The 14,943-nt window shown below is 45.4% G+C and overlaps 1 protein-coding gene across 1 annotated transcript in view; it reads left to right on the forward strand.

Annotated features, from left to right (window-relative positions):
- The first annotated feature begins 867 nt into the window (after positions 1-867).
- The window catches only part of LOC143803850 (mucin-5AC-like), a 157,102-nt gene continuing 143,026 nt past the window's right edge, over positions 868-14,943 (forward strand). The window contains exons 1-5 of the mRNA XM_077281614.1: positions 868-883; positions 1,287-1,548; positions 1,626-1,743; positions 4,100-4,184; positions 4,548-4,654. Of these exons, the coding sequence (XP_077137729.1) occupies positions 868-883; positions 1,287-1,548; positions 1,626-1,743; positions 4,100-4,184; positions 4,548-4,654 (588 nt within the window). The remainder of the gene's footprint in view (positions 884-1,286; positions 1,549-1,625; positions 1,744-4,099; positions 4,185-4,547; positions 4,655-14,943) is intronic.

Raw genomic sequence — 14,943 nt, forward strand, 5'->3', positions numbered from 1 at the left:
TAATGACCAGAGCAATATTTTGAAATTCAGATCATGTCAACATGTTTTTTTCTAAGAATAAATATTCATTAAAAAGACGGTCAACGACTATACGGTCAACTAGTCCGATGAGGTCCTCGGCAAATTTCACCCTGCAACCCTACTGCTGTTTGACAGATCTCTTCCTATATACACTGGAGGTGTGGTGGGAGAAGCTGCCCAGGAAGCCAAGTAATCTGGTCTTTCTCATAAGCTCCTGTCTGGCTTTTCAAAGTTTGTTTACTCTGAAATGCCACAGTATTACAGACTAAATCATACCTGACTACAATCATGCAGCTAGGTGCTGATTCATGCTGGACATGGTTTGGGAAGCATAAATCTTATGACAGGTTCCCTTATAATCATACCACACTGACAGCCTGGAGCTACCATTGCAGGGAGCAATGGATAAAGTCTTTATGGATGAATTCAATGTACAACAGGTGTACGCAAGTCTCCTCTAGTTATGGCTGCAGGAATCCATAATGTTTTATTTTAAATATATATGGCTGCAGGAATCAATGTTTTATTTTAAATATATATGGCTGCAGGAATCAATAATGTTTTATTTTAAATATATATTTATGAACATGATTTGTAGATCTGTATAAAGAAACTAACTATTTATTTATTTATATAGAGAGTTTAAGACCTTTTAAAAATTAAAATGGGTGAAGAGTAATGATGAACTTTATTACTCATACCTTGCCCCATGTCTTATAAATGTGCACACCGGTAGTGTTAGTATATAATGAACGTCACATCTGAGGTCTGTGTTTGGCTGTGGGGTCCCATGTGAGAGAATTGGGATGTTGGGGTGTTATCATGTACTGAACAAAACAGGAGCAGATGGGGATCCAAGAACGTGAGTGGACATTTCCAAACGATAGCAGGATTTTAGAATTTTGGAACTTTCAATGGAAGTCTTCAAACAGATGCTGGACAGACATCTGTCTGAGATGGTTTAGTGAATCCTGCATCGAGAAGGGGGTTGTACACGATGACCCCAGAGGTCCCTCCAGCTCTAAAATGCTATGATTCTATGATTCTAACTCCTTATTCCTTTTCATAGTTGGTGGAAAAACTACATTATTTATAAAGTTTATTAGTTTTTATTAGAGCTTTAGGATTTTGCAGATGCCAGTATAATTCTTTTATCATGCAGTGAAATGGCGCATTATGTATCTACTGAGTTTCTTATATATTGTCTATAGATTGATTCATTGTTCTCATTCTGTTGCTTCTAACATTGTTTTTCGTCAATGCAGCACAATTCACAAGTCACAGTGGACAAGTTTGTAGCACATGGGGAAATTACCACTTCAAGTCATTTAATGGCGATATCTACTACTTTCCTGGAACCTGCAATTACTTATTTGCTTCTCATTGCAAAAGCAACAATGAAGACTTCAACATTCAGATCCGACGCAGTGTGGAACATGGCAATCCTGTTATAACCCACATCATAGCGATTCTAGATGGAGTGGTGGTAGAAATCAAGAATAAGGCTATTATGTTGGATGGACTCTTGTAAGTTTTTTTTACTTGTACTTCATTCACTTTCTATTGTCCCTATAAAATGGTTAATGATTAAACTGTTCTTGTAGGGTGACAGAGCTCCCAACTGAGAAGTCCAGGGTTCGAATTGACAAACTAGGCGACAATATCAAGATCACAGTATCCAATGATATTTCTCTGATATGCAACAAAGAAGACAGTCTTCTGGTAAATGAAAATATGTTTCTCTATACATTTTGTATAGTATTTCACACTATCACCATGCAGAGGTGCAATCAAGAAAGGGAATACAAAACTAGTCTATTCCTCTCATTAAAGGGAACCTTTCACCCCCTGGGACACTTATCAGCTATTACTATGGGCATACAGGTAATAGAAATGTTAATCTAGTCTTACCTGTATGCCTCATAGCTGCTGTTTAGATGTGGAGAAATAGACTTTTATCTCATTATGCTAATGATTTCTTCCAGGCTCCAGGAAGTGTGCGGTGCCTGGAAGAAATCCCTGCCTCTGCTCTTCATTATACTATCACCCCCTCCCATGCAATTCACACTGACCTGTGATGTGCAGTTGTGGCTCCAGAATGCTGTGCATCCGCCCTGCGACAATCTGTACCTCTCCCTTTTCTCTATGGTCAGTGTGTTAAGCGTTCTTGTGTGTCGGCGCCCTGCACTCGCTCAACAATCTACCTCTCCCTTCTCTCTATGGTCAGTGTATTCAGCGTTCTTGTGTGTCGGAGCCCTGCACTCACTGGACAATCTGTACCTCTCCCTTCTCTCTATGGCCAGTGTATTCAGCGTTCTTGTGTGTCTGAGCCCTGCACTCGCTGGACAATCTGTACCTCTCCCTTCTCTCTATGGCCAGTGTATTCAGCGTTCTTGTGTGTCGGAGCCCTGCACTCGCTGGACAATCTGTACCTCTTCCTTCTCTCTATGGTCAGTGTATTCAGCGTTCTTGTGTGTCGGAGCCCTGCACTCGCTGGACAATCTGTACCTCTTCCTTCTCTCTATGGTCAGTGTATTCAGCGTTCTTGTGTGTTGGAGTCCTGCACTCACTGGACAATCTGTACCTCTCCCTTCTCTCTATGGCCAGTGTATTCAGCGTTCTTGTGTGTTGGAGCCCTGCACTCACTGGACAATCTGTACCTCTCCCTTCTCTCTATGGTCAGTGTATTCAGCGTTCTTGTGTGTCGGAGCCCTGCACTCGCTGGACAATCTGTACCTCTCCCTTCTCTCTATGGTCAGTGTATTCAGCGTTCTTGTGTGTCGGAGCCCTGCACTCGCTGGACAATCTGTACCTCTCCCTTCTCTCTATGGCCAGTGTATTCAGCTTTCTTGTGTGTCGGAGCCCTGCACTCGCTGGACAATCTGTACCTCTCCCTTCTTTCTATGGCCAGTGTATTCAGCGTTCTTGTGTGTCGGAGCCCTGCACTCGCTAGACAATCTGTACCTCTCCCTTCTCTCTATGGCCAGTGTATTCAGCGTTCTTGTGTGTCGGAGCCCTGCACTCGCTGGACAATCTGTACCTCTCCCTTCTCTCTATGGCCAGTGTATTCAGCGTTCTTGTGTGTCGGAGCCCTGCACTCGCTGGACAATCTGTACCTCTCCCTTCTCTCTATGGCCAGTGTATTCAGCGTTCTTGTGTGTCGGAGCCCTGCACTCGCTGGACAATCTGTACCTCTCCCTTCTCTCTATGGTCAGTGTATTCAGCGTTCTTGTGTGTTGGAGCCCTGCACTCACTGGACAATCTGTACCTCTCCCTTCTCTCTATGGTCAGTGTATTCAGCGTTCTTGTGTGTTGGAGCCCTGCACTCACTGGACAATCTGTACCTCTTCCTTCTCTCTATGGTCAGTGTATTCAGCGTTCTTGTGTGTCGGAGCCCTGCACTCGCTGGACAATCTGTACCTCTTCCTTCTCTCTATGGTCAGTGTATTCAGCGTTCTTGTGTGTCAGAGCCCTGCACTCGCTGGACAATCTGTACCTCTTCCTTCTCTCTATGGTCAGTGTATTCAGCGTTCTTGTGTGTCTGCGCCCTGCACTCGCTAGACAATCTGTACCTCTTCCTTCTCTCTATGGTCAGTGTATTCAGCATTCTTGTGTGTCGGCTCCCTGCATTCGCTAGACAATCTGTACCTCTTCCTTCTCTCTATGGTCAGTGTATTCAGTGTGTGAGTGCTCGGTGAATGTGTGGGATTCCAAAGCCACAACTGCACGTCACAGGGAGGCAGGGATTTCTCACAGGCGTTGCATGCCTCAGAGCCTGGAAGAAATCATTAGCATATTGAAATTAAAGTCTATTTCCCTCTGTACTGGCTTAAAGTCAGAAGTATGAAGCAGAGAACTCAACTCTAGAAAGTCAAATAGTTTATGTGTAAAAATTGGGTCTTCATTAGATGCTAAAAAAATCCAAAGTAGTAAGTTACATTGGGGTGTAGTGATAGGTCACTATTTGAGGCTTTTGTGTTCTTCTGTAGTCCTGTCCTGGTAATTTTTAGATGTCATTAGATAAAATGAATGTTCCCTAATTTCAAAGGCACAACTTGAGTAGACTTTTACCTTTTAGCTGAAACTAAACCGTGACAAGTACGCAAACCAAACGTGTGGGCTGTGTGGTGACTTCAGTGGTGTCCGTGGCTTCACATTAGATGGTAAGTACTAAGAACACATTTTATCGTTCAGTAATATTTCTGCACGTATAGCTAAAATACATTAACTACTGATGACAAGGGAGAAAAAAATAAAAATGCACAGACTCTGGTGCCAATTCATACAATCAGTATAAGAGGTCCATCTTTAGAATTTATGTATATGGCAAAGCAATTTACATACCTGTATGGCTGCACACAAGGCTCATATGTTTCAATAATATGGACACATAGGCTGTCCATGCGCAACCTCTTCATGGTTGGAGACCTTTTAACTTGACAGCAAATTGCTCTAATCCTATAAGGAATGAAGTAAATGGTAATGCACAGTATAATGACAAAAAAATGAAATAATTCTTTGTTCAGGTAAACAGCTCACTCCTGTAGAATATGGAAATATGCAAAAAAGGAACGGCCCAACCGAAGAATGTCTAGATGTGCTCGCTTCTGCTCCAAATGATTGCAGAGATGAGGTAAAAAACTAACTTTTTTTGAGAAAATTAGAGCTGGCAGCATAGTAAAGGTATTTTTTAAAGCAAAAAAGTGTAAAACATAATAAAACCCTAAATTTTGATGGACATTAGAGGGAATCTGTCACCATGTTTTAGCTACCTCATCTGAGAAAAGCATAATGTAGTGGCAGAGACCCTGATTCCAATGATGTATCACATAAGTTTCTGGATGCAGCAGTTAAGACACATATTTCTTAGATGTAGCGTGTGTCACGCAGGACTGTGGGTTCTCACCCGATTCTTCGAAGTAGGGGGAATCCTAGTCTATCCCTGTCCCGTGGATTACTACAGATGGTGGGGACGCCGGAATCATGTACCTTGTAGTGCTTCTATCGCAGCCCTTATCTGTTCTCTCCCCCAAACAGGGAGGTGTGAGGCCAAAGTGTATAGTATTACACTAAAGGTACCTTCACACGCTTTTTGTGACGTAGCAACGATCCTGCTAACGATCTCGTTATAGTGTGACAGCGACCAACGATCAGGCCCCTGCTGGGAGATCGTTGGTCGTAGGTATTGATCAGGACCTTTATTTGGTCGATGATCACCCGCTGTCATCGCTGGATCGGCGTGTGTGACGCCGATCCAGCGATGTCGTTCACTTGTAACCAGGGTAAACATCGGGTTACTAAGCGCAGGGCCGCGCTTAGTAACCCGATATTTACCCTGGTTACCATTGTAAAAGTAAAAAAAAAAAAAAACACTACATACTCACCTTCTGATATCTGTCACGTCCCCCGCCGGCGGCTTCCCTGCACTGAATGTGTCAGCGCCGGCCGGCCGTAAAGCAGAGCACAGCGGTGACGTCAGCTCCCCAGCGACCACACAACGACTTACCAACGATCACGGCCAGGTCGTATCGCTGGTCGTGATCGTTGGTAAATCGTTTAGTGTAACGGTACCCTAACTAGACAGACTGAGATGAAAGAAAACTACAATCATACCAACACACTTACAAAACAACAGATTGGAAGACAGGGGATTGATAGGTAGGAGAAACCAAATAGGTGAAGATAAGGATAAGCACTCAAACCAACTCCATGCATCCATCACCAGAACAACTCTGCAAACCCAAACTTCTGCTCCAGCACCTAACCAGGCAGAATGAACTATCACTGGTCAGAAGCAAGGAGGAGGTTGTTATACCTGTTGGAAGAGATGAAATCAAAACAGCTGATACCACGCAAGACAGAGAACTCCAGGAGTCCAACAAAGCAGTATAACCCTTGCAGTACCAGAGCAAAGAAAGCCAGAACTGCTAATAGGACAGTGAAGCCGTTCTAACTACCGCAGGTGTATGTGTCACTAGACGCTGCAAATGTCTGACCTCACTCTGTCACAGTATCCCCATGACAGAAAGCTCGCCCTGCCCACACCAGGCTCTCTGTCTGCATTGTATATTAACAGCTGCTTATCAGTGGAGAGGGTGTGGTTGGGTGACTTGGCACCAGGCACCTCGTAAGGATAATGATAATGTCCTAGTGATAAAACCTTCATTGTAAGTAAACAGCACCTAGCCAAATAATTGACAGATTACATAGCAAAAACATGCTGACAGATTCCCTTTAAAGGGAACCTGTCACCCCCCCCCAATCATTTCAAACTAAAAAAGCCACCTTGTGGAGCAGTAATGCTGCATTCTGACAAGGTGGCTCTTTTAGTTGTGGGTGCTGTAGCTTGAGAAATAAGGGGATAAGAGCGCAGGCGCCGGCTATTTTGAAAACAGTGGCGAGGAGGAGGTGGCACCCGGCGCCAAGAAGATGTGAGTGACAGCTGTGTACTGTCTGAAGCAGGGGGGAAACGCCGGCCCACTTGACTGAGGAGCAGGTATTTCAGACTAATTATAAAACTGATTATTTCTCAAGTTACAGCACCCACAACTAAAAGAGCTACCTTGTCAGAATGCAGCATTACTGCTCCACAAGGTGGCTCTTTTAGTTTGAAACGACTGGGGGGGGGGTGACAGGTTCCCTTTAAATGTCCAACATATTGAAACCAAATACAAGCTGTGGTTTCAGGTTGTCATCCACTTTACTTTCACAATGTTTTGATTTATTGTCATATTAAATTTCTACTTTCTATCGCTAATCGTATATATATCACCTATTTGTGCTTCAAAGATCCTTTATGAAAAATCACACACACATATAGGAATGTACAAATTATATTATCAGCTCTTTTCTATGCATTAGTGTAATTATTATTATTTATTATTATATCGCCATTTATTCCATGGAGTTTTACATGTGAAAAGGGGTGTTCATAATAAAAAAAACAAGTACAATAATCTTGAAGATAACGAGTGGCCCACTGCTACAGGAGGAGAGAGAACCCTGCCCACGAGGGCTCACAATCGCAATAAGCTCTGTTCTTTATGAACAACATCTGTTTTTCCTTTTTAAATGAGATGGAGCATCCTAAATATACGATATAACATTGTAAAGTACAATTCTGAAAATACATTACTATTAATGGCATAGCAGAGGTAAATTGTACAGAGTGTCACAATAAAGCATGGTGCACTGAAGCATCAAGGGTCCAAGTGTAGCAAGCATCCACGCTTAGTTCTAATATCTAATTCTTTCAAAATTGGTTCTGTCTTCTTGCATCTGTGTGATAACAGTAAAGACATTCATCCATTGCAATTAGTGATGAGCGAATGTGCTGGGATAAGGTGTTATCTGTACATGCTCGTGTGCTAAAAGAGTGACTTCGGCGTGCTCGAATAATATGTTCGAGTCCCCGTGGCTGCATTTCTCGTGGCTGTTTGACAGCTGCAACACATGGAGGGATTGTCTGTTTGACAATCCCTGTATGTGCTGCAGCTGTCTAACAGCCGCGAGATATGCAGCTGCGGGGACTCAAACACATTTTCCGAGAATGCTGAAGACACTTGGTTAGCACATGACCATGCTCGGATAATGCCTTATCCCAGCACATTCGCTCATCACTAATTGCAACACATTGTGACATATAATATAGGATCATCAAGGTGATGTTGTTATGCAATTAAAAATGCTGTTACTGACCTGACCAATAAGATGTTGGATACTTTGTCTCCTGGCCCCTACATATCTATTTTGAAGCCCCCTCTCTCTCGCTAAGGCTACATTTACACATCCCTGTGACACCTCCTAGCGCTATCCATTTCTCGGACACCATATTGACCCATAGATTTTGATTGATCCATATACACAACAGTTTTAAAAATTGATTTGGTCCATGGATTTGGTCTATTCTCATCCTTTTGGCTAATCAGGCTCAGCCATTAAAGTCTATGGAGATCGCTATAAAATGGATGACGCACTGAAAATATGTTTTGCACTTCAATGTTTCATCCCAATTTCACAGATACATTGTTCAGAGTAAATTAAGACAGTCTATCTCCTTCAGTTAATAAAAATGGATGAGAAAACTATAATGCAACAAGGAATGCATGACATTTGGGTATTCGTGATTCCTGTGAGTTGCACCCCTTATCTAACCTTTTGTAACCCCGTTCAACCTACCAATCCAAAATGCCCAACCCCCATAAATAACGACTCACCATACTTTCATTTGGATAAATTGGCCACAGCAGCCTTTATTAACATTTAACATAACAGTTTATTTGTTTTAACATTATCCATGGGGAGGGCGGTCCTCGAAGACCCAAACTGTAACCAACTCAAGTCAATGTCCAGAAACTTGGCCCCCAGGTCGAGTCTTGCCTCTAGCCGCTACGCACCAGCTCAGAGACACACAGAGACTCGCCCGGCCAATATCCTTCAAAATTACCCACGGATCCCAGTTATCTCCTCCATGTGACCATTACATTCCATTCCATTTAATCCACCCAAGGGGGAGACCAGGACCTTTGAGATCCCCCCCTCCGAGCCGCCATTTATTAGCACCACCAACCTCGAGGACCTCCCCCCCATGACACCAGCATAAATGTTCTGACTCCTCAAACATTTATGTTACTCCACACCAACAAACCTTTCTCAATGCCCTCTTGTATCGCCAAACACCACAGATCCAAACCGATTGCATTCAATACCATTCTTCCTCCAGAATTCTCTTTTTACCGATTCCAAATCATTATGCCGAACCACAATTGCCCCATTTCTTGCCATAAAGCAGGAAACTGCTCTATTTACTTTAATCCTGGCCCTATTTAAACCTTGCACCGACCATGCCCCATACCATACTTTCCTGGGAATAATGTCCAACCACACCACCAACAACCTTGGGAACATAGACCACAGTCTCAACATGTCAAATTTAATGTCTTTAATTAATTCTCTGCACGGTTGTTTTCCTAGGTCATTTCCTCCTAAATGTATCACCAACAGGTCAGGCACCCGATCCAATATTCCATGTCATCCCCCGTTTACCGATCCACCTCAAGACTGCCGATATCCTCGGCACACCCAGTTGTCTCCCGTCCGGTCGAACGTCTGCCCTGATTGCTGCCCAAAAGACAAAGGAATGACCCATAATCCACGTGAGCAATTGTCCCGGCTCTGAAAGAGAAAAACAAAACACCACAACCGTATAACTGTAAACAACGGCCTACACATCCAAAAATTCCCTAAATCAAACACGGGTGAATATACGTATGGAATCTCACTGACTCCCAACAACCGATTATCTGTACCATTTCATCCCCCAAACCTCTCCTGGCTGCCTCTGTAGCCGCACCAATACGGAATGAGTGCCCACTAAAGTTCTTTGCCGAAATGCCCCGTCTTGCCAAACAGCGCTTAAATACCGTCAAAAACTGAAAACACGATAAGAACGAGCCGTCCTCATGTACCAACAACGGATCATTCCCCGAACCCCTCAAGAACTGTCTGAAACAGTGTAAAGGACATAAGGGGGAACCACTTACCTCAAAAAGAACAACTCTACAACCCCTTCCTTCAGTATCCATTTTAGAAGACTGCAGAAATATCACTAACCTATCCCCATACATATCTACATCTTGTCTGAGTAAACCCCCTTTTCGATATCTGGAAGGGCTAACCAACTCCCCTAAACAAAAAGCACCAAAAAATGCCAACGAAAAGGCCAGTTTGAACAGAGTTACCTTCCCTCGAGTGGAACAAACATCCTCTAATTGCGCGCCCAAAATCAATAGTACCTCATAGGACACAGGGCGTCTCCCATCCGCCACCATCCAGCCTTTTCGCCACCCCTTCACCACTTGAAGAACCAAAAACAACTTTGTTAAAATCTTGCAACCCCATGGACTTAAAGCCAAAGGCTAGACCCGATAAAAAATTATTAATTTTTGGAACCGACCATCCTGATTCCCAATTGTGCCCCATTAATAAAAGCAACTTGCTCTCATCTTCCAAACTCGCCCCCAATTTAGCCTTCCAATCCTCCCATATTTCCCATGCCCCAACATAATGTGACCACGTTCCAGCTGCCAAGGATCTGGATAACAGATCTCTTACTGCCCCAACGGAAGATTCCATAACTCCTCTGGACTCGCCAATCCTGCGGGTTCCGCTTGAGGTGCCAACTCCCAAACACGATCCCACTGCGAACAAGAAAGAGCTTCAAGAATAGGGTAATTATCCATAGGCCTGAATTCTGCTGTGACCCACAAGTTAAAATTCAAACCTACCCACACCATGTGCTGTAGAACTCTCAGAAAAGCCCGATCAGATGATGATAATGAATATATGGCCCTCGCCGCCCGCAATGACCCTCAACCAAAACAAATCTTTTTATTCTGAACGCTCCCTCCTCACAATGATAGCGCCACAGCAATGGGGAACACCTCGCACAACATCTGATTGGCAGACAGGCCCTTTTCCTCCCAAACTCATGGCTAGTGACCCACCAACCACCTGTCTCGGAAAAACAAACTGAAACTCTGCTCACCAGCCGAACCCACCAGAATGCCAAGGGACTCAGCTGGTACCACCGGTGCAATCCACAGCGACTTCCCATTGTAGGAATCCAAGAAAAGTGCCCAAACCTTCAAATCATCCTTCAGCTCCCTCCTAAGCCTTATGAAATGCGATGGCACCTGAATCCCCACCGTAGCCAAAGACAGCCTGCTACAAAATGCTCTGCCCATTGGCATAATCCGACATGCAAAATTTTTCCCAGCAATGATTAAACCTCACGCAACGTTACTTTCTTAAGATCAACAATCCACTTCACCTCTGTTCTCATGTCCACCAATTTGTCATCTGGCAGTCTGCACTTCATCGCGACCGTATCTATTTCAATACCCAGAAAACTCAATGACATCACAGGACTTACAGTTTTTTCTGCCGCCAATGGGACCCCAAAATTCTTTGCCACACTTTCCATCGTGTGAAGTAAAACAGAAAAAAACGGAGACTGCGCCGCCCCAATGGTGAAACCCTCAAATTATCAATAGGAATTGAGCTAAACGGACCAGCCATACTATCTAAGGCCACTTCTTTATTCAATTTCTCTGCGACCACTTCTGGGAACTCTCTGGCTGACTTTAAATTCTTGGTCGATAACTTCACCTTAACATCAACAAAAGGAATCGTAAACCCGTCCCTAAAACCATCCCGTAGTACTGCTACCAATTCCTTAACTGGGTACCTACTTAGAAATTGCTCCATCTCTGCCAGACGCACTGGTGTCACTCCTTTTTTCAAACCCCTCTGACCCTTTTTGTCTTCCTCCCCTAAAACATTTCGATGCCCCATGATCCACAGGAGGAACATTCATGTTTAAATTTGCATTTGGCAACGAACCTGCAAGCACCTTTGCTGAATGAGAAGCACAGTCCTTTTTGTACTGCCACCGAGTGCCCTGACTGTCCTGAACCCACGGTGCCCCCGGGAAAAGACTGAGATCCCTGTCTGGCTCTGCCCGGGGCCGTTACTCTCATCCATAAAGCAATGTCTTTATGATCCCAACATATGCTAGGTTGGACTGCTTTCCGCTGACGAAATTGTTCAACATATCTAAGCCAACCCTGTCCCCCATAAATTCTATATACCTCCCCAATTGCATCCATATAACAAAACAGGGGGGAACAATTCTCCGGTGACTTCTCCCCAATGACACTGGCTAATATAGCAAATGCTTGTATCCAATTAGAGAACGTTCGGGGAATTAGCCTAAACCTCCTCTTATCCTCATCCTCCTTCCTAGACTCATCCTTTCTTGCACTATCTAAATTAAAACGTTCCAGCGGGAGTGATGAAAATATTTCTACATATCCCCCCTTCCATATTCTCTCTCTCACCTCCTGCTTCAAATGTGCCCCCAACGGCCCTTCAAAGCAGATGTAAACTTCCCTTTTAGCTGCATCATCCAACCGCAATGACTCGTCCTTATCCTTTTCCCCACTGTCTATTGCCGAAGATCCCTGCCCCGTTACATCGCCGCCAGCTACAGCTACCTCCCCAACAGTCATTCAAGCCCCAGTTACTGTACTTTGTACCACCTGTAATGACCCTAGTACCCCGTCTGCATCCACCATTCCCCTTTCCCTTACATTACCCATCCATGCTGACAATGGCAACGACTCACCCTGACAATTCCTTAATTCCCATCGCCTAACCAAATCTTTCAGCCCCTGTAATATAACACCCATGCCGACACTAGACCCCCCGCAGACAAATCCCCCATCCCCACAGTAACATTAGAAGCTAGTGACGATAGAAAAGGAGCCATATTGTCTCTCTCACCTAGCTGCCTGGGTGCTGTGTTCCCAGCAGCCACCAATCCAGGATCCATAAGAGACCGATCTGCGTGCGATCCTCCATTGTCATGTTGACTCATGGCTCTGACGGCCCCAGACAGCCGGCCTTGATTGACCACTGCGTCGTCAGTATCCATAATGCTTCCTTGAGCCGCTTTTTGTCCAACTGACATCCTAGGGCGTGCAGCAATAGACGCTGCATCGTATGTTTAATGCTGATAGCTTAGTCGGGCGCTAGACAGCAGACATCCACCTTATGCGAGAAGTCATACACAAGGGAGGGGATGTTTAAAGAATGACTTGCACTCATCGACACACACACGTTTTCAAATGTACCCTAGAGCATGGCCGTGCGGTCATGCAAACCTTTTATAGCTGCAGCAAGTACAGGACCTTCCTAGAGGACCAATGGGATTTGCTGCAGTATCTGAGCATGTGACCCTTGATCTCCAACGAGAGATCTTACCCTGGGCATGCTCAGAAGGGGAAAAGTAGGAGTTAGTCCCAAAAACGTCTGCTCGCCGCTGCCCAGTACTGGCTACAATGGCAGAATCTGGAAAGGCAGCAGTAATCCTTTGCATAGAGTCAGACTGAGCGAGACTCTATGACCGACATCTCCACTGAGCAGACTCCACTGTGGCAGGAGAAGAATGGGAGACTGCAGCGGAGATGGCCCGAGATTCCCCTTGTGCAGAAGCGGAAACTCGACCCCTAACATTACCCCCCTAGGTCTCCCCCCTTAGACCTCACTACGCTCGAAGGCAGCAATGAGCTGCAGAGCCCGAATATTCTCAGCAGGCTCCCAGGACCTGTCCTCAGGACCATAACCCTTCCAGTCCACCAAATAAAATTTTGCCACGTACCACCTGGCACCCCAAAATAGTGTTCACCTTGCAATCGTCCGTAGACGAACCTGATGTCCCGGCAGATGACTCGGAAAACCGCAACATGTATACAGGCTTCAAGAGGGACACATGAAAGGTGTCGGTAATACCCAGGCATAGTGGAAGGGCCAGACGGTAGACCTCTGGGTTAACCTTTTCGAGGACCTTGAAGGGGCCCAAGTAGAGAGGTGCAAACTTAGTGGACTCAACTCGCAGCCTGATGTTACGGGCGGAGAGCCACACTAAGTCACCAGGAGCAAAGGTCGGAGCGGGGCATCAATGTGCATCGGCGGAGGTCCTCATTCTCTCCTTGGAGGCCCGAATGGCATCCTGAGTGTGTTCCCAAATGTCCCGTGCCTCCACAGCCCAGTCTGCCACCCTGGAGTTGGCGGAAGACACGGACATAGGCACAGGTACCCGTGGAAGCTGACAATAGCTAAGGAGGGATAGGGTCTGTCCAGTGGAGTCGGCTACGGCATTGTTCAGCACAAACTCCGCCCACGGTAGCAAGGATGCCCAGTCATCCTGCCTGGCTGAGACAAAATGTCGCAGATATGTGACCAAGGTCTGGTTTACCCTTTCTACCAACCCATTCATCTTGGGATGATATGCAGAAGAGAGATTCAACTCAATGCTGAGAAGACGACAAAGCTCTCTCCTGAACTGAGACGCAAACTGGGGACCCTGGTCACTGACAATTTTGCCCGGCATACCATGTAGGCAGAAGATGTGTTTTATAAACAACGCTGCCAAGGCCCGTGCAGAAGGTAGCCGTGGAAGCGGCACCAAGTGCACCATTTTAGAAAAATGATCGGTGATAACCCAAATGATGGTACAGCCACGAGACTTGGGCAAGCCCACCACAAAGTCTATCCTGACCATCTCCCAGGGCCTGTCTGCTACCGGCAATTGATAAAGTAACCCAGCTGACCGTTGTCGAGGAGACTTATTTTTGGCGCAGAAGACACAAGCCCGAATATAATCTCCGATGTCAGGGACCATATGCGGCCACCAGTACGTCCTCGTCAGCAGCTCAGATGTCCTCTTTCTCCCAAAATGTCCACCCACCCTGGACGAATGAGCCCAAGAGAGAACCTCCGGTCGCAAATTAATAGGTACAAAAGTCTTGCCCAGAGGCACTGACTCTAGTGAAACCGGAGCTACGGTTCTCAGGCTCTCAGAAGGGACAATAAGCCGAGGCTCCCCTTCCTCCTCAGAAGAAGACACAACGGAGTGAGAGAGGGCGTCAGCATGAATGTTCTTCTCCCCAGCGAGATAATGGAGGGTGAAATGGAACCGGGAGAAGAACAAGGACCATCTGGCCTGATGAGAATTTAGCCACTGGGCTGTTTGTAAATATACCAAATTTTTGTGGTCCGTGAAGACTTTGAAGGGAAAGCGAGCCCCCTCCAAAAGATTTCTCCTCTCCGAGAAGGCCAACTTCATTGCTAGCAACTCCCTGTCCCTGATGGAATAATTCCTCTCCGCTGGTGTGAAAGTCTTGGAGAAGAAGCAAGGATGCTTCCGACCTTGAGCATCCTTTTGGAAGAGGACTGCTCCAGCACCAACGGATGAGGCATCCACCTCCATTATAAACGGCTTATCAACATCGGGAGGATGTAGGATGGGAGCGCTAGCAAAATGAGACTTAATAGAAGAGAAAGCCTTGGAGACCTCTT

This window comes from Ranitomeya variabilis, chromosome 2, assembly GCF_051348905.1.
Source record: "Ranitomeya variabilis isolate aRanVar5 chromosome 2, aRanVar5.hap1, whole genome shotgun sequence".
NCBI lineage: Eukaryota > Metazoa > Chordata > Amphibia > Anura > Dendrobatidae > Ranitomeya > Ranitomeya variabilis.